This window comes from Lissotriton vulgaris, chromosome 1_1 (assembly GCF_964263255.1).
Source record: "Lissotriton vulgaris chromosome 1_1, aLisVul1.2, whole genome shotgun sequence".
Taxonomy (NCBI): Eukaryota; Metazoa; Chordata; class Amphibia; order Caudata; family Salamandridae; genus Lissotriton; species Lissotriton vulgaris.
Genome location: NC_141685.1, coordinates 140610899 through 140638132, shown reverse-complemented (window position 1 = coordinate 140638132; position 27234 = coordinate 140610899). Strand labels below are relative to the sequence as shown.

General features: G+C 43.8%; 2 protein-coding genes across 2 annotated transcripts in view; both read right to left on the bottom strand.

Annotated features, from left to right (window-relative positions):
- The window catches only part of LOC147737808 (uncharacterized), a 450038-nt gene that overhangs the window by 370767 nt on the left and 52037 nt on the right, over positions 1 to 27234 (bottom strand). The gene's annotated exons all lie outside the window — the stretch shown is intronic.
- Positions 24696 to 27025, bottom strand: LOC147737809 (uncharacterized). Its single transcript, XM_086945561.1, has one exon. It carries the CDS (start codon positions 26825 to 26827, stop codon positions 25196 to 25198), a length of 1632 nt encoding a protein of 543 aa, XP_086801687.1. The 5' UTR covers positions 26828 to 27025; the 3' UTR covers positions 24696 to 25195.

The window sequence follows — 27234 nt, the reverse complement described above, 5'->3', positions numbered from 1 at the left end:
GTAAAAAATCTCAATTTCAGAAAAAGAAGGTAGCCAGTATTAGAGTAATCAACCATGCCGAGAATACTGAGGACACAGTTGAAAAATGGGGAGTGGGCATTGACAATGTTGGACAGTGCAGCAGAAATCAGTATAGCGCGCAAGATCTTGATGAGTCATCTGGAGATAGTGGACACGAATGAATACATTCAAGTTGAAACCGCCGACGCCAGACTTAGCGAGCCCCATAAAATATACGAAATAACATTGCGTATAGAGGGTGATAAGACTAGGAAAATTAAGGGTCTATTTTGGGATAAGCTCTCAAAAGGCTATGATATTCTGTTAGCTGAAAAAGATTGGCCCCCAGAGTTTGTCAGGGAGTGCCCTCGTGGCGAAGAAGTGATTATGCCTGCCTTCTCGAATCACATTCCGATTCACAAAAAATATACATATGCAAGGAAATGGGCAGTGGCCCAGGCACCTGCATTGTATAAAAATCATGTAGGATGGGATGAGGATTCACCTCCTCACAAAATCCAATTGAAAAATGAACCAACTGCCCAACGGCAGTATCCCATAAAGCAAGAAGCTAAAAAACAGGTCAGGGAGATCTTAGATCAACTTGAATACCAGGGGGTGATTGAAACATGCACCTCTCAAATGAACAATCCTTTGTTTCCTGTCTCCAAGCCAGACATTCATATCGTCTAGTTTTGGACTACAGACACCTTAATAAATGTTGCAAAACTTTTGCAGTACAAAACTCGCATAGTGCAGCCCTAATGAATAACATAGTTAGGAAAAAATATAAAACGACATGAGACATTTCTAATGGTTTCTTTTGTCAAAACATTGCACCGGAAAGCAGATATTTGACCGCTTTCTCTGCATTTGGGTCGCAGAAAAAATTCTGTCGACTCCCACAGGGGTTCAAGAACAGCCCAGGACTATTCTCAGCTAGGGTAACAGAGTTACTACAGATCTATGATGATGAAGCATTGTCTTACGTAGATGATATTTATCTCACAGACGACGACTTGGATACTCACTTGAAAAGAGTGAACACCATTATACTTGGGTTCGCAGCAGAGGGTTACAAATTTAACTTTAAAAAGTCTCGAATTGCCCATCTGACAGTACTATTTTTAGGGTACGAATTATCAAGTGAAGGGAAAAGCCTAGCGGACAACTTCTTAGAGAAGTGCGCTGTACTCCAAGCTCCAAAAACGCTGAAGAATTTACAATCCATACTAGGTTTTCTGAATTTCGGAAGAACTTACATACTAAATTACGCAGAGAGGGTTAAACCACTCTACGAACTAATTAAACCTGTTTTTAAACAAATCAAATGGACTCAAAAACACACAGAAATGTTGAGATCGCTGCAAACAGACATGTTAGCAAAAACTAAATTAGATACACGTGACAACACACGTGATCTTGCAATCCGAGTCATCCCAGGAAGATGCGGATTCACATACCTAACCTCTAATGAGGGAGAAAAGGTACCTATTTCAATTAAATCTCACTTGTACACACAAGCAGAAAAAACATTCAGTCCCACAGAAAGAACTGTGAAAGCAGTGCAAATCGCATTAGCAAATGAACGAGAACTAGCACACGGCAAACGGAATAATATCCTTACAGCGGAATCCGCCTTCGAGGCGCTATTCAGCCCAGTAAACCTGCCTACAGTGTCACTGGATCCGAAGTGGATACAGTGCATAGATTCTCTAGGAGCGGAAGATGTGAAATACTATTTCGCCCCGCAATTTGAAGAACTGAATGATTTAGAATATGAAGAAGAATATCCTCTGCCAATCAAAATTCTGCCTCTCCCACAATACGCCTGTATAATCTATACAGATAGCTTTGTACAGCATTTCAACGTAGAGAGAAAAACCTACGATGCAGCATGTGCGATCATTAAAGGTCGTTGGCTGTGCGGTAAACTCAGACCGAAAGTAACACAAACTGAATCTGTAAGAAACTGTTCGGTTCAGAGAACTGAAATCAGATCTTTAAAGATGGCGCTCGAAAATGCAGAACGTGAATTCCCGACACTTATAGTGTGCGATTCTCATTTCTGCGTCAACTCTTACAACAATAAACTGCAGAGTTGGATCGAAAACGACTACAAAGATGACACAGGTGCCACAATAAAGCATAAATTGCTCTGGAACGAGGTAGCTCTTTTACACAAAGAACTACAAAAGACTCACGTGATTCACGCACAGAGTCTTCAACGTGATGGCGTTCACGTTGCAGGGAATTCATTGGCTAATACAGCCAAAGCGGAAGCAACTAAACCGGCTTCCGTAGCCACAAAAAAGCGTACAGATAAGTACATAGACGGGGAAACCATGCTGGCAGTAAAAACGACCGTAAAAGGCGACTGTGCAGCACTACCCGTAAACTATCCACTCAATTATGCATACATAATCGATGCAAACTCCGTTCCTTTTGCTCGAATCCCTGGAGTGGGGGACAGAGTAATTCCAAACAGGAGCAGGAGGGGCTTCCTCTTACTGGAAGCACACATGGGGTTGGGTCTGAGACACCAAACAATCAAAGCCTCTCTGAAAGAATTACAATCAGAGTACTGGTGGCCAGGAATGAGTATAGATATTCAATGTTTTGCTCAAAATTGTGAAAACTGCAACCGAGATCGCAGAAATGAACAGGCCAGTGTAGTTTCAGGATCCCTTCTAGACAGCATAAGGCGGTCTATCTGCGCAATCAAAGAAGAGAAGCGCGTCCCAGTGTACACCGTTAAGACGAAAAGCACTTAAAAAATGAGGCCCCCAGCGCTCCGCTGACACTAGAACGGTTATAAAAGATTTGCGAGTCCATATCGGCATATACGCAATTACCACGTTCCATTCTGACCAGGGTCCTGCTTTCAGCTCTCGAGCTTATAAGGCGGCCATGGCTGGCATGGGAATTGGGTTGCGGTATTCTTGTCCGTCATACCCCGGAAGGGAATAGTGTGGTAGAAAGAAAAAACCATGACATAAAGCAATCTATAACAGCGAAGGTATTAGGTTCAGGCGCTGGGTGGGTCAAACATTTAATAAGTGTCCAGACTAGTCTTAACAACATGCCAATAAATTCTCTAAAAGGTTTCAGCCCATACGAACTATTGTTCGGAATTAGAATGCGAGTTCTGGACCTCGATAGTCAGATGTCAGTGGTACAAGAAGAAACAACGCACTTTGATGTAAAAGATCGTTTGGCTGTTTTACAGGAACTGAATGAAACAAGAAAATCATTAAGCAACATAAAGTTAAAGCAACAGCCAAGTACCACTGACGAGGCACCACCCGCAACAGCCCCAGCAAGGCCTGTCTGGATTCCAAAGATTGGGGATCTAGTCAGAGAAAAGATCGCGGTTAAGAAGGAATTTGGGCCTTCTTACAGAAAAGCAGTACCTGTCTTAGCAGTCACCGGAACAAGATCAGTTGTGCTACCGCCCCTTGCTGGTAAAAAGGAGAACAGAGTCGTGTCTATCGATCTGGTAAAACCAAAAGCATGTGGCCTATAATCAACAGTAGGCCCAGTGGACTCCCAAGAAACAACAGAATACCCAAACTTGCAACAATCCAAGAGGTTCAAACTGAAAGACTCATCACATTCGATCAGCCTGCAGTGCACAATGAAGGACTATGCAATAATGCCATGGAACTCGTGCCTCTTGAAACACAGATTGAAACAGTTCGCCAAGAAACAACACCAGTCTACAATGATGTGGCATCAGAAAGTGCTACCGAGAGACAGATTGAAAGAACAATCCCATCAATTGACAGAACTGCCTCTGGTTATTTCATCAACTTCGACAACTTCTCTGAAGATTTAAATGACCCCGAAGTGATGCCAGAAACAAAAAAGACTTTTAAAGATAAAGCAACAGAACTCTTTCATCAACTGAAGGAAATCTACCTAATTTCCCCTTGGCTAGAGTTCTGGTTCGGTCTAGGTGTATTTTTCCTCCTGCTTTGGCTCAGCATGGTACTGTGTTTGGGAAAATTCATTGAAGGAAAATATATTACAATGGACACAGCAAGTCAGAACATCAACCTAGTCCTGAAACCACACAGATCATCCCACGTGAAGAAAAGAGAACTGTCAACAGTAAATGTCACAGCAATTCCAATACCTGGTGGGGTAGTATGGGAGAAAACAGACTATGAGATCTATGGTCCGGTCGAAATCCTGAAGTATCCTCATCAACTAAAGGTTTCCTTAAGTGACTTTGTGACACCTAGTACATTCTCTGATGATTGGGACTTTAACAGTATTAATGACATGATGTCTGATTTAGTAATGTCAGCTAGATTCACAGATCATGATTATTTACAAGGTTCATCTAGTTATGAGCAATTATTCTGTTACACCCACGATGGGGATCATTACTTGCATAAATCTGCACAGCCTAGAAATGTTTTTATGTATAATCAATGGGAACATTGTTCTACACCACCTAAAAGCAGTTCTAAAGCATTTTTTGAGAAATTCAAATACTTCTCAGGGTTTAACACCAGTGATGAAGAAACGTTTTATTACAAACTGTTAGATAAAACAGGAATGAAAACAATGCTGACAAATTCTAAATTGATATATTCAGAAGCATTTTATGACAAAATGATGACATTTGGTTTTGATTATTGGAAAAATAATATTGAAACGAAAACAATTTGGGGTACAAAAGATTGGCAGGTGCAAGGCATAGAAGCACTATTTAGAACCTGCGTGATACCAGAACAAATGTTATTTTTAAATGACACAATACACCAAACATCTTGTCTTGGCCTAGCTAAGATCAAAGACCTTAAAACACAGTCTATACCGAAGCCAATACCTGAAAATGCAACCGCAGATATTGAGTTAGACGTGTCACAAATTTTACATTTCAACAGAACAAATGCTGATTGGAAAAAGTGGTTAATCTGGCCTACAGACACAAATAGCTGTCAAGATAGATTCCTGAATAAAACACAGGGTTTAAAAATGACCAGATTAGACCCTAGATACTCCCAGAGACAACATCCAGGGATTATAACAACATACAGTGTAGGGAAACTCTGCCTAGAATGGCTAACTTCATCCACACTGGCTGAAATTAAGCAACACTTGTCTTTACTAAAAGAGGGTGCTGATTTGCGCGATTTCATTCTTGGACCACGCAAACAGCGTCAAAAGCGTTCCATAGCGACCAGTATCTATGCTGCTTACAACGAGGCTTGGAAAGTAAAGCAAATTGAAACTGCTGAAAAAATACGAGAAATTGATCGTATTAATTTGGAGAAATCACTTTCTGTGGTAGACAATGGGTTAATGACTCTGTCTTCCAGAATATATTCGTTGGACAATATTGTATCCTCTGCCTTTGATGTGATAGACAGAGATTTGCTTATGTTACAACATGGCCAGTCTCAATTACGCTCTATTATAGAATTAGGCTGGACGCTGCAAAATCTTCGTTCAGGCTATGTGCCTTGGCGTTTAATCAACACAACGTCATTATTTTCCAGTTTTAACCTTACTGATAAACAGATCAGTTTGGCACAGAAAGGAGCAGACTATACAATCCTGAGCATCGAAAAACTCGAGAGATTACCATTGACAATGTCAGAGAGTCCTGTCATTGAATGGATAATACACGGAATTATCACAATTCCGATAACAACTTTCCGATTTAAAAAGTGCCTTGAGTACATACCTGCTGGCCAATATGAACAATTGGGTAAAGGATATATAAAATCCGAATGGAAATTACCATACACTCATTCTTGCTATAGTGACAGTGACAAAAATGTATTTCTTAGTGGTGAAAATTGTAAACATTCACTAAGCGGTATACTTTTGTGTCAGGGTATTAATTTACACGGAGCATGTGATGGAAATTCTAACAACCTTTCATGCCACCAGCTAGTCACACCTGCAACTCAGATAGAGCCCTTCTTTATGCAACTCGCAAACGGGAGTTACGTTCTTAGAACGGATCACAGATGTTGTGGCCTCACGCCAGGGAAAAGTTATCTAATACAAGTAACGTCCATGGTCAAATGTTGTATGCAAGCATTGTTTCCGAGTGGGCCTCCAGACATAGTGACTCCCATCTGGCCTCGTCTGAATCTCTATTCTATACGAATTGATACATTAAGCAAAATGAAATCTGCACTTTTACAGACAACAGTGCCTATAACGTCATCTAAAGAGACGTATGATCTTCTAGTTGCAAGGACAGCTACTGAAATTCATGACCTTTTATCAACAAATTGCCCCGTGCATTTCGTAGAAATGTTCAGCCAACTCCTTAACATGTCTAGTGCAACAAGCATCCCAGGCATATTTAAGACAGTCTTTACGGGACTGCTAACACCCTTCCAGGCAATTTTGGGAATCTTTCCTAATTTTGTGCACTCCATTTTTGGCGGCATACCATTATTTTTGGGACTCGTCGCAGGGGTTCTATTTTTGACCCTCCTGCTACGTTATGGCAAGCCTCGGCTCAGACATAGCTCCCATGGGAATGGAAGAGACAATCCTAGCAATGCGCTACCGGGACAGGATAACTAACGTCCTTGGATTGGCCAGGCTGAGAGATCTAAACATGACCTGGTTCCTTTCATTCAGACCGATATGGCAAAATTGCATTTTACCTGTGCTACGGTGTATGCTTTGCGGCGATGAATGCGTGTTGGACATCTGTCTTTCACTTCCATCAGCAGTACCAATGGACGTCGATACTTTGCTCAGTCCAATAACGGCTCACGCATTGTGTTGTCCCCAGCGGCTACCAATCCTGATGACGGCATTCGTGGAGACTCCTGTACTACAGCCAAGTGGTAACAGTGGAGCGAGTGACAAAAGCAACATCATCCAGGTACAACGTTCTGTGAGCATTGCTGGTCCTGCCTTCGATGACAGCAATCATTCTCACACCTGCCAAGTCACAGCGCTATCTAATTTGGTTGAACTATCACCTGAATTTGTAGACCAATTCTTTGAGAGCCTGTCTGATACGATGTTCTCACCCATAGAGAAACAATAACTTTTTGAGAAGCTTTCCGACACACAGCGTTCCCATGAACTCTGAATTCGGCCTTCAGTTTTGATCAACAAAAACTGCCAAGAGCTTTGGAAATCTATTTTCTTTGAATTGGACAATTTTTTTAATATTGACCCTTTTTTGGCACGAACAATTCTTTGCTTAACGTAAAAACTATTCTTAGAGAACAGAAGCTTCACACTTCTATTTCTAAACACATCTAGAGACATAACAACATTACACCAGCCTCTAGCACACGTGTTATTACAATGCATTTTTATGTGATGATTTATCTCGCCTTTCTTCTGTCAGAGATATTTCATGTGTAATTCTTTATGCATAATCGTTCAATGATTTCATATGCAATACTTTTTTGAATGATTTCTATGCTTTAAAAAACGTACAGTACCTAAATTCCATGTATTACAAGTACGCCTATTTCGAATGCATTTATGTATTTTGGGGTGGGCAATGTTACACATGCATCTAATTGCTTTAGTTTTAGTAATTTTGATGGACATTAACCCGTGGAGTGGGTGTTGCGTGTTTATCTAGGTTCCTGATCGATACTGTGACCTTATGCCCCTATTCGGCTATAAATCCATTTATTCCCTATATTGGCATAACCGTTCAAGTGCGATTTTCTGAAAAGTCATCTCTGGCCTCACACGAACAGAGCCACATTCCAGCATAGTTCCCTCTGCCACTTCCTTTGCGACCAATTAGTGCAATGACAGAGCAGTAGTCACTATCTGATATTCCTAGATAACACTCAGAGTTCTTCAACAAGATAAAAACTCAGCAAACCTGGAAATCCCCGCTTGCTATGTTTTGATTAGTAATGGAACTCTAATGAGCAACTGATAACTATCACTTCCTAGTGACATCTTTAATTGACGTCTTATGTCCAGCAAACTTGCGTCAAACCCAGCACCTGTCAGGTATAAATATTACCAACGTTGCCTTAAGCAATGCCTGTTGTACGAGCTACTGAAGCCAGCTGCCTGCACGACCCCGTGTTGGTAAATCTAGCACTCTGTCGCTGCAGCCTGCTATCCTGTGGTGGTGAAGCTGCTGATACCATTATCGCCGCTAAAGCGCGACCTATGGTGCAGTACGCTTAAGGAGCTGAACAGCCGTCCCTCTGCGAAGACATCCAGCAGATTCCAGCTGCCCGCGGACGCTGTCCCCCCTCCTTCCTCGACGCGCTGAAGAGACCCGCTGCCTTTCTCGTGCAGAGAAATCCAGCCACGGCGTTTCCGGTTTACCCTCGCGGGTGACTGGGATATCGAGAGAGACCCCTGAAGGAGATACCAATCCTCCATCATTCTATTCAGAGGTGTGGTGTTGACTAAACCCTTAGACGAGAATTCTTGAAACAAACCTTGGCAAAACCAACTTAACTTAAAGCTACTTACTTACTCCCCTTTCACGTGTTAGGCTTAGGTCAGGCACACTGGGGTAGGCTTAGTTAGAAGCACCAGTTGAGTATGTTAGCCTAATGTATATATGACTGTATATATGTTTTATTACTTTTAAACCATTGTATGGCTAAGAAACCATATCAATGCTTTTACAGTTCTATTTCGCAATACTTATCTTACTGTACGTACTTTTTATAATAACAATTATTGCAATTGTGGCAATACATTTCTCTTGTACGAGAAGAAAGACTGTTCAATAAATGTTAACCCTTTATTGACAAACGCCCGTCTCTCTATTCTCTACATCTCGTGAAAGTAAACTGCACTAGACTGACTGAGTGAAATACATGTCTATTGTTTCACACGACCCTAGAGATTGACTCTTGATCTGAGGAGCAAAGTTGTCATGTTGCACGGTTGTTGGAAAGCTGAATCCCTTCTTGTCTGTGCCAAGGAAGCTGATCACTTCCTATGCAGAGAAGAAAGTTTCCAGTGACCTCTGAGCTAGTTGGTAACACAACCCAATTAAGTTTAGCATAGTCAGTGGAGGCCTGGAATATCCGCAGTTCCACGTCGATACTACTGTTTATGTTATTCCAATGCGCAGGGCCTAGTGGGAAACTAGGAACTACACTACAACACCTTCGGGTAAAGTCCGCGCTTTATAAAAATGCATTCAATAAATAAATAAATAAACAAAGAAACAAACATACAGAAATAAATAAATAAAAGTGCCTGCAATACTTGCGCTCTGTTGGGGACTTCCGGTCGGATTGCCCAGCGCCCCCTCCCTCGCCCCGTTAAACAGCACAGACTTCACCCGAAGGCGCCAGAGCGGGCACCGTGGGCACAGGAGGCACAGGGGAGACATGGCACAAGAAAAGAGGCAAAAGGGACAATTGTGAGCAAATAAAAACATATCCAGAGGAGGGGAGGCCTGTCCAGAGGAGGGGCAGAGGAGGAGAGGCCTGTCCAGAGGAGGAGCGGCCTGTCCAGAGGAGGGGCAGAGGAAGAGAGGCCTGTCCAGAGGAGGGGCAGAGGAGGAGAGGCCTGTCCAGGGGTGCATAGGAAGAGAGGCCTGTCCAGAAAAGTGGCAGAGGAAGAGAGGTCTGTCCAGCGGGAAGAGGAGGGTAGGCCTGTCCAGGCGTACAGAGGAGGAGAGGCCTGTCCAGAGGAGGGGCAGAGGAGGAGAGGCCTTTCCAGAGGAGGGGCAGAGAAAGAGAGGCCTGTCCAGAGGAGGGGCAGAGGAGGAGAGGCCTGTCCAGAGTTGCAGAGGAGGAGAAGCCTGGCCAGGGGAGGGGCAGAAGAGGAGAGGCCTGTCCAGAGGAGGGGCAGAGGAGGAGAGGCCTGTCCATGGGGCAGAGAAGGAGAGGCCTGTCCAGAGGAGGGGCAGAGGAGGAGAGGCCTGTCCAGGGCTTCGGAGGAGGGGAGGCCTGTCCAAGAGGGTGCAGAGGAGGTGGGGCCTGTCCACGGGTGCAGAGGAGATTAGGTCTGTCCAGGAGTGCAGAGAAGGAGGGACCTGTCCAGGGGGCAGAGGAGGAGAGGCCAGCGGGAAGAGGAGGTGAGGCCTGTCCAGGCGTACAGAGGAGGAGAGGCCTGTCCAGAGGAGGGGCAGAGGAGGAGAGGCCTTTCCAGAGGAGGGGCAGAGAAAGAGAGGCCTGTCCAGAGGAGGGGCAGAGGAGGAGAGGCCTGTCCAGAGTTGCAGAGGAGGAGAAGCCTGGCCAGGGGAGGGGCAGAGGAGGAGAGGCCTGTCCAGAGGAGGGGCAGAGGAAGAGAGGCCTGTCCATGGGGCAGAGGAGGAGAGGCCTGTCCAGAGGAGGGGCAGAGGAGGAGAGGCCTGTCCAGGGCTTCAGAGGAGGGGAGGCCTGTCCAAGAGGGTGCAGAGGAGGTGGGGCCTGTCCACGGGTGCAGAGGAGATTAGGTCTGTCCAGGAGTGCAGAGAAGGAGGGACCTGTCCAGGGGGCAGAGGAGGAGAGGCCTATCTGGGCCTTGACTGTAGGGTACGGCTTAATTCCAGTATTGCAGCGAGCAAGGGACCTACATCTGGGTGGAATGGTTGAGTTCATCTCTGCCACTGGTAAATTCTCTAGGACACATCCAAGCCCAACCTTCTTGTTCTTGCCCTCCGTTGCACCCTAGCATGCAGCAAATCAGAGTTTTTTTAGACAACATTACTTCCAGATGTCTGCTCCAGAAGTCACAGCAGTTCTAACTCGAAGGATTGGCCAGTCTCTCTGTTCCTGATATTCACCAAAGTAACTGAGGCCACGGTGAACAAGCAGCTCACCAAAAAGTCCAAAAGAGCTAAAGCCACATGGGATATTAGTGACATTATATATGGGGGTGGGGAGGTGGACATTAGATCTATCAGAAGCCTTTGACACCATCTCCCACTCCACATTACTACAGAGATTGCAGATGGTGGGTGTTAGACCTGTCTGCTTCTGAGAGTCCCCTCACACTATGATTTCTTTTGTTCCCCCGTGCCTCCCAAAATTTGTCGCTTTTTCTTTGTCTACCAGGACCTTTTTGTGTGTTGTTTCATGGGGCTAGATGTTCCTTGACCCCCAGTTGCTCACAAGGTTCTTGGCACCTATGTACAAGGCGCCTGGCGGAACCTGTGGCATTACAAACTGGAGTTGTCACCCTGATCTAGTGGCCCTAAAATGGTGGACACCCTTGCCTCTCATGTGAGTGACTCCCATTGGAGCCTCATTGACCTCTGACCCTTTTTGAGGTTTTGGCGCCTTTCGTGTAACACACATTTCTGACAGAAATCCCCTCAGTTTCCACAGGTACACAAAATGGCTGCCCTAGAACCCCAGTACGGTGGCTTCTAGTGACCAATAGACACCTCAAAAGTGCCAAGTCATTGTCACAGCCATGGAAGGTTCTAGAACCTTCTGGCTCGTGCCAGCACCCCAGGGCACTGGCTATAAAAGGCTCCGACCCTGGCGGCCATTTTAGATGAGATGAAGGAGATTCCAGACTTGACACCAGATTGACACCTGCCATGTTGACCCCCCCCACCCCCCCTGAGGTGGCTGAGAGCGAAGGCAGAAGAGTAGCAAGGTTGCTGGCATTGTCCCTGACTGGCGTTCCAGTCAGATGCGTGAGCGGTGACCCTGCACCTACAGTGTCTGCCCAGCAAGTGCCTCATTGCCCCTAAAGACTTTGGCCTTGTTATAGTGCCTCCCCGTCCCCCCCGGTGGTGAAATCATGAGAGATATCGCGGGTCGCGAGGCGGAGAGCAAGTTCGCCGCGACCGCGATCACCAGAAGTGCCCCTTCATGTAAAGCGTCTCCTGGCAGGCGTTCGGACGTCTCCGAACCCACCGCCGTAGAAGCGCTGCCTGCGTGGACTGAAGGTGAGGTACTGCGCCGGGGCGGGGAAAGGCCGGCCTTCATTGGACGAGACTAGCGTCTCTGCCCTTCCCCAGTGAGCCGGGAGCTGTAGCTGTGGGCGGGATCCACCCACGTATGAGGAAGTCGGAGGGAGGACCGTGGAGCCCCTAAAAACCCTGTCGCTGGTGTGAGAAGTGCTGTGCCCGACTGAATCGCTTACCGATTGCAGCCGAAGTGAGGTGGGCCCATTTCTTCAAGAGAAGTGCAGCGTTATTCCGAAACTGTGATGCGGCATTTATTTTGACTGTGCGCGAAGGTTGTGTGACCCCTCCGGCAGCCCGTTCGCCAGTCCAAAGACTTTGAACTGGAGCCGCCGTCGGATTGGCCTGTCAAAGCCTGTAGGCGCGCATAGACTCCACAGGCAAGCGGGATTACCAACCCTGGTGGCAGCGGAGTACAAATGCTGTATTCATTGTGTTTCCTTGCTTCCTAGATACAGGCGCAGTGTGCACTGACTGAAACCTAGAGAGTCTAATGTTAAGTTGTGCCCAGAAAGCCCGACCCATTGAAACCAACGTAACTGTAAGAGCGTACTTTCCACATTGAATCGTATTGCAAATGTGTTCTCTCTAAAAGTGTTTAATTGGTGGCAGCGATACCAGAATGAACCTGAGGTTATTTACCTTAGTGAACCAGTATTTATTCTGCTATGCAAAAGTGATATTTATTCCTGATATTTATTCTATTTATTGGCGATATTTATTCCTGATATTTATTCTATTTATTGGTGATATTTATTCCTGATATTTATTCTATTTATTGGCTATATTTATTCCTGATATTTATTCTATTTATTGGTGATATTTATTCCTGATATTTATTCTATTTATTGGCTATATTTATTCCTGATATTTATTCTATTTATTGGCGATATTTATTCCTGATATTTATTCTATTTATTGGCGATATTTATTCCTGATATTTATTCTATTTATTGGTGATATTTATTCCTGATATTTATTCTATTTATTGGCTATATTTATTCCTGATATTTATTCTATTTATTGGTGATATTTATTCCTGATATTTATTCTATTTATTGGCAATATTTATTCCTGATATTTATTCTATTTATTGGTGATATTTATTCCTGATATTTATTCTATTTATTGGCTATATTTATTCCTGATATTTATTCTATTTATTGGCGATATTTATTCCTGATATTTATTCTATTTATTGGCGATATTTATTCCTGATATTTATTCTATTTATTGGTGATATTTATTTCTGTATTTATTCCTGAAGAGATATTGATCCTATTCATTGCAGTAACTGATTCCCTAAAGACTTACAGCTAACAAATGTGAATGTGCATTTCCCAGTGAACCTCATTTAACCCAGAGAACTTTTATATAAAGGAAACATATTTTTCTACAACAGTGGTGTGGTGTCCTTCTTTTTATGTGGTGTGCAGAGGGTTATTATTGGGTCAGAACCGGCTTAACACTACAGCCTTCACCTGCCTTGTCGCCCGAGCCAAGCTACCCCCCCTTTGTGCTGGGCTTGCCCATCGCTGGTCCAACACAAGGTATCCCTGTGAAGTGTCCACTCCTGGGCACCCCCAGGGTGAAGCCAGGCATCCTAGTGCTGTTGGGGCCGGTGTGGTGGTTAAGCAAGCTATTACCCAGAGTTGCAGCATGGGGCCCATGATTTGTATAGGCACTGAGGTGAGAATTGTCAGGTCCGAGGAAATTGAGCCCAAGACCCGCCGAGGAGGGAATTGAACCCTGGTCCCGGACCAGAGCTCTGCATCAGGGTCTGCCACTCTAACCATTGAGCCACACTCCTCCTCAACCGTGGTTGCCCGCTATTCAAAGGGCCTGAAAGTGCCCAGTTAGCTTGACATCAAGAGAGGGGTGTGTCAGGGGTCCATTTTAGCACCCTTTCTTTTTAACTTTTATATTAATTTCTTAGAGAAGGCCCTTTTGGCCACACATGCAGATTGTCCCCAGGCAGGCAAGCGTAGCCTACCACTCCTTCTATACGCAGACGACGCAGTCCTCTTGGCGAGGACAGCTAGGGGCCTACAACTTCTCGTAAAGCTAAGCAGTTCACTTTTAAATTCAGACTTTCGTCAATACCGAAGACCAAAGTTTTCTCCTATTTGGGAGTTGTGTTGTTATTTATTTTTTTAAAAGACCTTTATTATACCTCACAAGATTACACAGCCACAGGCCTACAACCCCGAAGGGCCAGCCGCAGTAACACACAGACCTTATGCATCAGATTAAGTGTGACACAGCCATTCAGCCGACAACCTGAGGGTCCGGCGGCACATTGTCAGAGCAGTACATCTGATCGATATTTTCTGGCCACGAATAAATTACGGTCTTATTTTAACGTTCCCCCCCGCCCCCCGAAAGTGCAACTATTAATTGCAATATGGTTAGTTAATATTAAATAAAACCAAAGAAAAGAAAAAACAAGGCTAAAGGCTAAACCAACGATATTTTTGCACACGGTGCTGGCCCACATGAGGAAGGAGACAAATCAAAGAGAAAAATCGATATTCCTACTTGAGGAAAGTGGGGAAGAAGGGAACCAAAAGCAATCTATACATATGCGGGAATGCGGTCCGAATGCGGGGTCAGGGAGTGAGAGGAACTTCTAAAATATCTACAGCAGGTGGTGTACATATATCTCCACGATATCCGTTCCAAGGCCCCCATACTTCATGCCATTTACGGGGGCGACCCCGAGCCAAGTACACAGTTTTCTCTCTAAACATGCACCAATCCATGTTTTCCTTCCATGTTTCAACAGTCGGGGTCCTCTGGGACCCCCATAGCTGCGCAATGTCTCGCTTGGCGATCATACACCCCAGGGTAGCCCACTGAGTCTGGGCTGGATCGTAATCCGTTGGTTCCCATACGTTCAATAAACAGCACCTGTCCTCCGGTAAGAGGACCACCCCAGTTACCTCACTCATCAACTCATGTACTTCCCTCCAGAAATTAGCAATTTCCCAACATTCCCATTGAATATGCATGAAAGTACCCAGTAGCCCACACCCACGCGTACAAAGACCTTCCTCAGCAAAGCCCATGCGAACCAAACGGGGACCTGTAACGTAAATTCTGTGGGGAATTTTTAACTGCACCAATCGGAGATGAGCCGGAATAGCGACCTCCCTAGGAGAGGAGATCGCCGACTGCCAATCCTCGTCATCTAGCTCAAGGCCGTCACTGGTCCATAGCTCACGTAATCGCTGCAGGAGGTCAGACCTATCATTAATCAATTTCTTATAAGCCAATGAGACAGTGCTGTCGGGCACATGGCCATCCCACAACCTATCCTCCAACAGGAACGACTCGGGGATATCTTCACCGACCGAAAAGAACGACGTCAAGGCAAGGCGAATCTGCATGTATCGGAAGTACTCCGTATCGCCCAAATCATATTCAGTTTTCAACGCCTCAAAGGACTTCACCTGACCCTTGGTCCAGAGATCGCCTACCCTACTTATACCAATGAGGTCCCATTTCTCAAACCCCTTAGTTTTCCGCAAGCTGCCAAGTGTATCTGAATCAAACAACGGGGTCGCCAGGATCAATCGGTCCTTTCAGCCCATCGCGCTCGTCGCTGCATGCTACACCCTCACTGCGGTCCTGGTCGGTCCCGTCAAATCCCCCGTCCCAGACTTCGAACAAAGCGTTGGGAGTTGTGTTTGATGATTCCTTGAGTTGGTGCCCTTTGCTTACTTGGAAGAAAGGGGATGTAGTGAAAGGTTTTGCAGCTGTTTTTAACTTTGCCAGCAGAGTGGGAGGGAAGCCAATAGGGGCTCTTTTGAAGACATATGAAGACAAATATATCTCAAAAGTTAGTTAAGGGAGTGAGATATGGGGCCACATTGGGGTAGGGGCAGTGCAAAGTGCTGAAAACTCCTGTGATGGGCCCAATCTGTCCCACAAAGCACCCCGGGTCATGTTGTGCACGAAGAGTTGGGGATGCCTTTCCTCTCAGATGTACTGGCTTTCAGTCCCCTGGCTGTGTGGCTTAATATTTGGGCTAATTAAGAAAATACACTTAGCAAAAATGTCCTATGGGAATGCCTTTCACTTGACCATGTCTCAAGCATCCGATGGCTCCAGTATACAAGAGTTGGCCTCTCCGGGGTAGGTAGGAACTATTTGCTAACCCTGAGCACATATGTAAGAGGGACCGTTCTCTGGTCAAAGAGTGTATTTTTAAAGAATGACCTGCTGTGATAGAGAGGGAAATGAGCTGTGTAAGCCCAGTGTGCGTAAGTGCATTGTGTTAAAAACTGTACAAACCACCAAACCTTATCATCTAGGGCTTAAAAGCATCCATGATTGTTTTCTATTTACCCGGTTTCGGCTCAACCTCTTCCATTACGTCATGGCACACCCTTGCGGCTTCCACAGAGGCCAGTGCCTCATGCCCCGTGGCTGCAACGGTGAGTCTCCTCAGAACATGATGCACGTTATAATGTTTTGTAGTATTTATGCTGTCCCTAGAAAGTTATTTATTATTTCCATTCTCAAAAGAGCAGATTTTAGGTGGGTGAGACCAGCTCTTATCCTTTTACAACTGCTCTCTAATGACACTGTTTTGCATGCGCTCTAACTTTTAATGGGTCACTGTTAGACTCAGGTCAAACTGCGATTAACTTCTGTACTGTAATTCATGAATTTTTATCTTGTGTTCTAATTAACTTGGACATATTATATTTGTCAATCTGTAACTTGGAAGATGTTTTATCATTTTATTTATGACTTTTATGGTTTTCTTTTATAAAACCGAATAAATATAATAATCACTAGTGGATTCGTTTACAGGGTAGCATGGTATCCCTCACAATAACTCCAGGAGTCACAGTCCGCACAATGTACATGCTTTGTTCCCCCTACTTCCAACCTTACATATACCCCCAATCACCTGCCCAGACCTCTCCCTGCTGATGCCAATGTGGTCCTCCGTCATCCCGCAGACCATATTTCTGGCCCCTTTGAAAGCGCCCATACAATAAAAATGCTGCAGTTGTAAATACATACAATACATATCAACTACCATTTGTTGTGTTTGAAACATTTTATTGAATAATAAAACCTAATAAACATAAGCTGATTATTAAAGCAAAACATAACATCAGTTGCCATACACATAAGAGACAAAAGTAGTACATAAAAATCAACATACTGTAACACAGCAAAGTTATGTAGAGCAAAATGCCTAATTTCGGGCAATCTTTAAAGTTCAACAACAGAAAAGTTCATAAAGAACAGAAAAGGAAAGAAAGAAGGTGGGATACAGTGATTTCATTAATGTAATGCTTCCTACATATAGAAAAACAAATACTATTATTTACCTTAAGCAATAAAGTCCGCTAATTAAAATACTAAGAGAAAAATATTGAACAATGAACATTTCATGTGCAATTAGAATTCAATTTGAATATTTTAACCTCCTCAGCATTATTTGACTCATGATTACAACCCAAAATGCTTTCTGGAAAGGAACTGCCTCATAGGGTTCAAAATCATAACTTTTGCAACAATAGGATTCAAATGATAAACTTAAATTTCATTTCAATTTATTGAGTTGGGCCTTTTTGCAGATCAACAATTTTATAGACATATACAAAATCCACACGTTTTTGCAAAATTGTCACCTAAACTTTAATTCAATCCACTTTCTGATTCAACACTTCTCATTCCAGCAAGCATCACGGGACCACTTGTTGTTATCTTCCTAATTAGTGATAATGTTTTGGATGATTTTGAGGGAGGAGATTATCCGGGTCTGGCTAAAACTGTTTAATGGGATCTTAGAAGGTACATCTCGCCTGCCTGATTCTTGGAGTGATGCAGTTATTGCACTGATTTTAAAGCCAGGGAAGAACCCAACTCAATGTCAGTCATACCGCCCAATTTCTTTGCCAAATGTTGACTATAAAGTCTTTGCTGGAATTCTGAATGCCCGGCTTAGCAAAGTTGTTGGGTCAATAATTCACACAGATCAAAAGGGTTTCTTGCCAGGCCGGCAGATGTCCAATTTAATACATACCTTAATTGGGTCGATTGACTTGGCTTCGTCGCAGGGTCTCCCTGTATCAATCATTACTGTTGATGCAGCCAATGCCTTTGACCGCGTGAACTGGCACCTTCTGGATAGGGTTCTTAAGGTCTTTGGTTTCCCTGATAGTTTTAGGGAAGTGTTGAAAGAAATATATAAATCCCCTCGGGCCCAGATTCTGGTTAATGGCAATATTTTCCCGGTAGTTAAGATAGGGTATGGAACTAGGCAGGGCTGCCCGCTTTCCCCGATCTTATTTGATGTATATACAGAGCCGCTAGCTCAGAGCATAAGGCTGAATCAGAAGATTGTCCCTTTTTAAATAAACGGGTTTGTACGAAAGTTAGCTCTGTATGCTGATGACCTGATTCTGCTATCATCCAATGTCAGCACTACACTTTCAGAGCTTAAAGCTGAAACCCAAACTTATGGAAGCCTGTCAGGTTATGAGATAAACAATGAGAAAACCGAGATTATGGCCTGGAACATAACGGATCAGGAGGGGAATTTTGCTAAAGAACTTAGATACTTAGGAGTTATAATATCCCGCCCTAATCCCCAAGATTAATCTAGATAGACTTTCAAAAGAGGTCAATGTCCTAATAAAAAGATGGCAGCGCATCCCACTTTTTTATTGTATGGGCGAGTTAATCTCATCAAGATGTGTGTCCTGCCAAAATATGCTTATCTTTTTAACAAAATTCCTTTAGAATTTGGAAAATCTGATATTCTTAAAATCCAGGGCAAGATATCTTCCTTTATCTGGGCAAGTATAGCGACTTGGTTATCCTGGAAGAAATTAAGGCGCAAACTCCAGCGAGGAGGGTGGCCCTACCAGACTTCCAGCTGAACTGTTGGGCTTATCAACTAAAGAACTGTAGAATGCTATTGCTCTCTCCGGACAGTTCGCTGATAGGCTGCATGTTTAAAGCCATGTTAGTAGGGGAAGAGGAGCTAGGGTTCATGTACAAGTTCGTCTCTCATAAATTCTTTTTAAAAATGTGTTTAAAGACTCTGCGTTTGGCGGCTAGGTTGTGATGGGACTGCCAAAATTGTTTAGGACTATCCTATTATAGTGATTGGGCGCCAGTTTGGGATTCTCCTGGTACACCGGAGTGTCTTTTGGACTCTCTTGCTTACCCACTAAAAGAGGCAGGAGTATATTGGAAGGACATTGTACTGGGTGACAAATGACATTCCTGGAAATACTGGAACCATATTACTAACTGTACTTTTCCAGGTTCAAGTTTTATCAGCTCTCTTCCTGCTGTAGGAAGCAAAGCTGGCAACTTATACAGGATAGCAGTATGGAAAGCGTACTACAGGATCTAGCAATGGTATAAACATCTTTTGGCAGCTACAGAAAGATGGATTAACCATACAAAATCTGGGAGAACTACTTGCCGAGCGATGAGTTGGAAAACTTTATGGCAAGTATCTCTAGATACGCTTTACCCCCTGATTAAATCTGCTGCACTGAGAAAAAAACCCTTTTTTACACTCCATAGAATCTATTGGTCTCCCCTTAAGTTATCCACGATAAAGGGAGGTGGAGAAACCAGCTTTATGAGATGCGGCCTTCAGAATGCAGATGATGTCCATGTATCTGCGTCCTGTTTCAAGATACAAGAATTTTGGACAAATGTGGGTAAGACTATCTCTAGAGCCCTGGGTCGCATCGTGGAGGTAAGCCCAACTCTTATACTATTTGGTTTTACTCCTGCACTGGGGGGAGCTTCAGACCCGATAGGGCCCCAGCAAAAACTGGTGTTTTACTTAATTTTGCTGGCTAGGAGGGAGATTTGTAAAGCATGGCACCAGATGACATCTCCTACTTGGTATGCTTGGTGGAGTTCTGTTAGAACTAATAGGCTCAAGGCCACATTAATCTCCTCTATCCACAATGGATCTGATCTCTTCAGTTACTGCCGATACGGTCGACTCTGTACCGTTGTAGGGTCTAAACCCATGTTGAGCAGGATCCAGACAGTCCGTATTTTCAAAGAAGGTGGTGATCTCCTGATTCATGGCCTTTTCAGAAATGTTAGCAGGAAGTGGAAGGACTAATTTGGATCTGTAGTTCTTTACATCTGAGGGATCGAGGGAAAGAGTCTTTAGAAGTGGCAAAATAGATGCCTTTTTCCAAGCATCTGGAAAAAAGACGGACTTGAGCACCACTGTAATAACAAAATGAGATGAGCAGAAATGGTAGATGAAACTGAATGGAGGGCAAGAATCTGCAGGGTCCAAATTTCATAGTGTTGATAAGATTAGAGACTTTCTCTTCAGAAAGTGGGAGGAATGTACACATTACTAGGAAATGGTAAGTTAGTTTATTCACCGTACATTACTCCACTGTATCTGTCCCTAAAGATTATCTGGTGTTATCTTAAAATTCAGGAATATTTTATGTGCTTTGGAAAAAAGAATTTGGTTAGTTCATCACAGCTTTTCGTCTGGGAGTTGCTACATTTTTATAACCAAAGGATGAAAGTGATTTAACTGTGTTGAACAACAGAATGTAACTCTTCCTCCAAATTTGCTATTGGTGCCTACATTTTCTTTTACATTTCTTGAGATCATAGGAGTACCATGGCGCGGAAGGCGCAGACAGATCGTTAGTCTTCAATCTAAAAGGCTCTACTTGACAAACTGTCTGGTAACAATGTGCAAGATGATTAGCCTTAAGTAGCTCAAGATTTTCACTGATCAGAAGTAGCTATCACTTCAGAAAAGGTTGAAGGCCCCTGTTGTAAACACTTAATATCCCCAAAATCAAATAATTTGAAAAATGCAAAAAAAAAAAAAAACCAGGAATGTGCTACAAAACAAAGAGTTTCCGTTTGGCCAGTCCTGTGAAAGGGGGCTCGTTTTTACACTTGCAATAATTGTCTAGGATAGATAGGACAGGCATGATGCAAATTGTGAAAGGGAGATGGGCACACATGTTACCTCCACCCTTTTCAAGTGGGAGTTCAAAAATATGGATCCAGCACACAAGGTTCTGAGTTTCCCAGAAGTGTACTGAACCCCAGACCGACCGGAGCCTTGAAGCAGCAAGAGTATATTGTAGTTACCAGGCAGCCCAAGAGCTCTAGAACAAGCAGAATCTACCCTCCAAGACTCCACACAAGAACAAAAGAAGTTAGAATAGCCTAGCCCTTTTCCATGTCACCCTACCCCACAGCGCTGCCACCAACCCACCACAATAGCCTAGAAAACCATAGCCTCTTTCCCCAAAACACTGCCATCATCCGTTCCCACAAAACACTGGCCTTTTCTGCTTGCCCTAAAGCTACTCTCCCAACACTGCAACCTACCCTCAAAACACTACAAGGCTACACTGTCTTCTTCTGCCATAACACTGCCCCGTATCCTGCCACCCCCACCCAAACTGACCCCTACCCTACCATTGTCCCTATTGCCAAACACTACCCTCAACATTGTACCCTGAAAACACTGGACCCCCAGCACCAAAACACTAGTGAGGGAAAGCTGGATGAGAAGGGGTGAGTGGGAGCCACCAAAGAAAGGCCAGAGGGCTCAACCAGTTGTTTTTGTTAAAGCAGTGGACGGGGCACTGGCGCGTTTGGTGGGCCCCTTTAGAAAAATATTGGCCCACTGGGCCCGGTGTTCCACTACATTTAAATCTTGCCTTGTCCCAGGTCCCACCACATCCCCCATGGGAGGTGGACCCCTGCATTAATATACTGCCCCCACTCAGGGGCCACAATGCTGGTTTGCCCATGCCCCCTTCCATTTCCTTGCCTAGGGCACCCACAGCCCTGGGCAAGGATAAGGAAAACCGGCAAGCTGTAGGAGTGGAGGAGACAGATGCACACTGCTGCAGCATGCCAGTATAACCTACCTGATCTTCTTTTTGGTGCCCCGTTCTCCGATGTACATTCTGTTCTCTCCTCTGGCTGCAAAAGAGTCCAGGCTGCAGCCAGGAAGGTCCTCCGGTCAGGAGGCAGGTGGTGGAGTCCGAAGCCCTTCAGATGAATGCAAAACAGCAGGCAGGCCGGTAAGGAGTAAATAAACAAAGAACACATCATTTGCCTGCAGCTGAGACTCCTCCATTTATTGGCCCATTGGCGAGCGCTGGATCAATGCAAGGACGAGGTAGCATTCACTGGCATTTTTATGAAAAGTGCAGGCTTGTTACAAAACTGGCGATTTTTTTTGCACATCGCTATATCCTGGAGGGTCTGAATGACAATGCTCCCAAATATAATCATGCCCTGTGGAAAACAGTGGTCTAAACTCTGCAGGTGAACACAAGCTATTCAGGATAGATGTGTTGCAGCAATGTTTGTAATATGGACACAGCCAATTGCTTTGGTCAAGCTATTGACATGAGTGTAGAACTTCGGTGCATTGCCTGGATTAGGTCTATATGCTTCTCTAAAGATACCCGAGTATCGTTAATGGACAAGTTATTCGATGGCTCTCACCTTTTAAGCAAGAAAGCGGACTAGGCCCTAGACAGATTCATTGGGTCTGTCTGCCTCCGCGACGCAATTTCATCACAAATATCGTCCCCTTTTGGCTACAGTTGGGTTTTTCAACACTTGCAGCGCCTGACCCTGCTGCAAACCCAGCAGGTCTCCCAGTTCTTTCATGGCCATGGCACACAAAGGCAACGTCCAGGACATCATGCCACTGCGTGACCTGCCTCTACAACTGGTGCAGCTGCAAAACCTGTTTGTGTCCTGCCAGATATTTACTTACCCTATTATAGGCAGTATCCAACATATTCTCCAGTGAATTAGATTATGCCAGTGGCAGACCCATCTCCCTATTCCACCCAGATTTAACAGTGGGGACGGATGTATCACGTCTGGGATGGGAAGGACATACGGAAGACAGAGATTAGGGAATCCTCATCACCAGCAGAGACCCAACTCCACATCAAGCTGTTGGAGTTGCGAGCATTTCACTTGGCGGTGAAGATCTTTCTGCTCACCATCCAAGGAGGGCGGGTGCAGCTTCTCACAAACAAGGCAGTCAATGACAGTGGTCTCATCAGGAAATGTCACACAAACGTGTTTGACAGCGAGCCGATGATTCACTGGCTCCCGGGTACGCTTCTCCGAGATACAGAACAATCCTTACTGTGTTGAATTGAATATAGTGTGAGAAGCATATGTCCACGGTAACTAGCTGGAATGGTTGAAACATTGACTAAACAAGGACTATTTCATATAAATTATGTCTTTTAAGAATCACCTTTGCTTAACTTGTATTGTACAAAAGCAATATACAGCCCTGTTTTTGTGAACAAAATGTGGATCGGATTGTTTTATCATCATATCACTTTCATCTTGAGCACCGCACAGTCATCACTCAATGATTTATATATACCCTTGCTGCTGAGAATACAATTAAAATTTTTGGAAATGAAAAGGTCTCATCTGAATTCTAATCATGATAAAAATGGTGAATTAATATCTGACCAGGGCCTGCATATGGGAAACAGACCAGTGAGATAATGAACTCATAGACCTCTGTAGTGGTTCACAGTGCGCATCGGAAGTGCTTCTATGCGTCTACGCTTGTTACTTCTGGAGCAGAAGGAGGTCGGCACTGAGCTGCATCATGTCTCCTATGCGTGCAGCAGGACTGCTTTAAAGTCTGAGGATCCAGTGTGGCGTGTGGGGAATATTCACACGGTAAGGAATCTGCAGGTAAAGGAGTATCCACCAGAAAGAGCGTTATCGAAGGCAAGTAACTGGTTTGTTATGTTTTCCTGCTGTCGTATATTATCTCATTATGGGTGGTGAACTCTGCTCGCGCCGTTTTCCGTACTCCGCGGAGCTCGCATAGTTCCAAAAAACTCAGCTCCATGGAGCGTAGTGAGGTTTTTTTCTACGCTTGCACTCTTCAATGTCATTTGCCGGGGCGGGGAAAATCCAACTCCTAATGAGATTTTCGGTGCTCGCCATAGTCTAGTTGGCGAACAAAATCATCCTCCTGGGGCGATTTCTCAAAACGGGTCGTCGGATTTCTGAATGCGAGTGGTCGCGGCAGGTCACAACCACTCGCGTTGAGAACACTTCCTTCGCATTGACAAAGCTGCCGCCCGAGTAGAAGCAGCTGCACCCTCTTGCGCTGCACATGGTGCCATTCGCGATTATTTTTACAGGGCGGGACAAACACCAGGAGATCAAAATCACCACAAACGGCATGACTCTTACGCACTCCGCTGCTCGCGGAACTCCGTGTAGACCGCCAGAGTATTTTTGTCACTGTGCGTAGTTCCTCATTGAGGAACTCCGCATAGGCTTAATCTTATCATGAAAATATAGATTACAGTCATATGTTAAGAAACAAGGGTGAGTAGAAACCTTTTGGGTGGAGTAAAATTTAAGACATTATTATTGTGATTTTTTTGGCAATTATTTGATTTTTGCAAGCACTAACACTTCTCTGTGTAAAGTAAAGACCTTGAGAGTTTTGCAACTTTCAGATACTCAAATTGTGGATTCTGTTGCAATTAAAAATATTTCCTGGCCTGAAATTTCTTTGGAGGTTGCATGTGGGCAGCCTAAGTTATCCTGCAAGAGTTACTTGATGAATCGTATTGCAACTAAAATATGTACTCTCTTATGTAAAGTCAGGTTGTTAGAAGCTTTTCTGCAACTCAAGATACGACTTACTTTTCACCTCATGTTGATGCATTTCTCATGTTTAGTGAGATCTCCTTTCTGAGTAAAACGTTTCTGGCTTTCCCCTCCTGTATAAGGCTTTAGTCCAGTGTGAATTCTCTCTTGTGAAGTGACATTGTATTCAAGACTAAACATTATCTGACATTCACAACACACATTAGGCTTTTTTCTCCCATGTGAGTTCGCTCATGATAAGTGAGAAGTAATTTGTAACCAAAACTTTGTTTGCATTTCGAGCACTCATAAGGTTTTTAACCAGAGTGGGACCTCTCATGAACCATAACACTGTCTTTCAGATTCAAGCTTTTATGGCATAAGGATTTTCTCCAGTGTGGAGTTTCTCTTGGTGAGATAGCGTTTTTTTCTGCAGCTTTTCTGGCATTCAGAGCACTCATAGGGTTTTCATCAGTATGGAGTCGCTTATGGTTAGTGAGGCTGTGCCTATCAAACTGGAATTTCTGGCATTCACAGCATTGGTAATGGTTTTCCCTGTGTGTGTCTGCTCATGTAGAGTGAGACTTGAGTTTAAAATTGATGCTTTTCTGGCATTTGGAGAACAAAATTATTTTGATGGTGTGTTTTTTATGGCGCTTGTAACCATCTCTACCTCTGAATCTTTTCTGACATTTAGAGCACTGATAATTTGTTTTCTCCAGTGTGGATTCTCACATGTCTAGTGAGATGAGATTTAATGGTGAAACATTTTTGGCATTCGGAGCACTGATAAGGTTTTTCCCCAGTGTGGGTTCTTATATGATGAGTGAGACTGTGTTGGAAACTGAAAGATTTCTGGCATTCAGAGCACTGATAAGGTTTTTCCCCAGTGTGGGTTCTTATATGCTGAGTGAGATTCCTTTTTTCAATGAAACATTTGTGGCATTCAGAGCACTTATAAGGTTTATCCCCAGTGTGGGTTCTTATATGCTGAGTGAGACTCCTTTTTTTAATGAAACATTTGTGGCATTCAGAGCACTTATAAAGTTTATCCCCAGAGTGGCTTCTTATATGCTGAGTCAGATTGCCTTTGTGACTGAAACATTTGTGGCATTCAGAGCACTGATAAGGTTTTTCCCCAGTGTGGGTTCTTATATGCGAAGTGAGATAGTCTTTTTTACTGAAACATTTTTCGCATTCAGTGCACTGATAAGGTTTTTCCCCAGTGTGGGTTATTGCATGTCGAGAAAGACTTTGTTTGTTTCTGAAACATTTCTGGCATTCAGAGCACTGATATGGTTTTTCCCCAGTGTGGGTTCTTATATGATGAGTGAGACTCTTTTTGTAAATGAAAGATTTCTGGCATTCAGAGCACTGGTAAGGTTTTTCTCCAGTGTGGGTTCTTATATGCTGAATGAGACCTGTTTTATGAATGAAACATATCTGGCATTCAGAGCACTGATAAGCTTTTTCTCCAGTGTGGGTTCTTATATGATGATTGAGACTGTTTTTATGACTGAAACATATCTGGCATTCAGAGCACTGGTAAGGTTTTTCCCCAGTGTGGGTTCTTATATGATGATCGAGACTGTTTTTAAGACTGAAACATTTGTGGCATTCAGTGCACTGATAAGGTTTTTCCCCAGTGTGGATTATTGCATGTTGAGAAAGACTTTGTTTGTATCTGAAACATTGCTGGCATTCAGAGCACTGATAAGGTTTTTCCCCAGTGTGGATCATTGCATGTTGAGAAAGACTTTGTTTGTCTCTGAAACATTTCTGGCATTCAGAGCACTGATAAGGTTTTTCCCCAGTGTGGGTTATTGCATGTCGAGAAAGACTGTCTTTGTAACAAAACCTTGCCTGGCATTCAGAGCACTGATATGGTTTTTCCCCAGTGTGGATTCTTCTATGCTGAGTGAGATTGTATTTGTAAATGAAAGATTTCTGGCATTCAGAGCACTGATAAGGTTTTTCCCCATTGTGGGTTCTTCTATGCTCAGTGAGATTGTTTTTGCAAATGAAAGATTTCTGGCATTCAGAGCACTGATAAGGTTTTTCCCCAGTGTGGGTTCTTATATGCTGAGTGAGGCTTTTTTTTGTAATGAAACATATCTGGCATTCAGAGCACTTATAAGGTTTTTCCCCAGTGTGGGTTCTTATATGATGATTGAGATGTTTTTTTTGACTGAAACATTTCTGGCATTCAGAGCACTGATAAGGTTTTTCCCCAGAGTGGACTTTCATATGTTCAGTGAGATAAGATTTACGCTTGAAACTTTTTTGGCATACATTGCACTGAGAGTGGTTTCCCCCAGTATGCATTCTGTCAAATTCTGTGAGATACGATTTATGGCTGTATCTTTTTTGGCACAAGCAACTTTTTTCCCCAACTTCGGTTATTTTGCCTCGATTGAGGCGGGTTTGAACACTGAATTTGCTCTCAGTCCGTGTTTTTATAAGGTGTATTCCTAGAGTTATTATCTCTACATTTAGTTTTCTCTTGCTTATATACCACGGTAAGAGTGAACCTGATTTTAGAGTCAGGCTTGTTTAGATAATGTTCAGCATTTATCTCTAAAAGAAATTGTGAGTAATCTTTTTAACACTTGAATTGAGCAAACACCTGTTGAAATTGTTCTAGCAGATAATAGTCTTTAGGTAATAGCCTCTCTGGCAGCAAATTATTCTGTGACTGAAGTTTTTCTCCAATCTATTTATATAGGTTCTTT

Bases quoted from the DNA above. Each gene is read 5' to 3' on its own strand.
- LOC147737809 (XM_086945561.1), bottom strand. From the start codon at position 26,827: ATGCATACTGGGGGAAACCACTCTCAGTGCAATGTATGCCAAAAAAGT.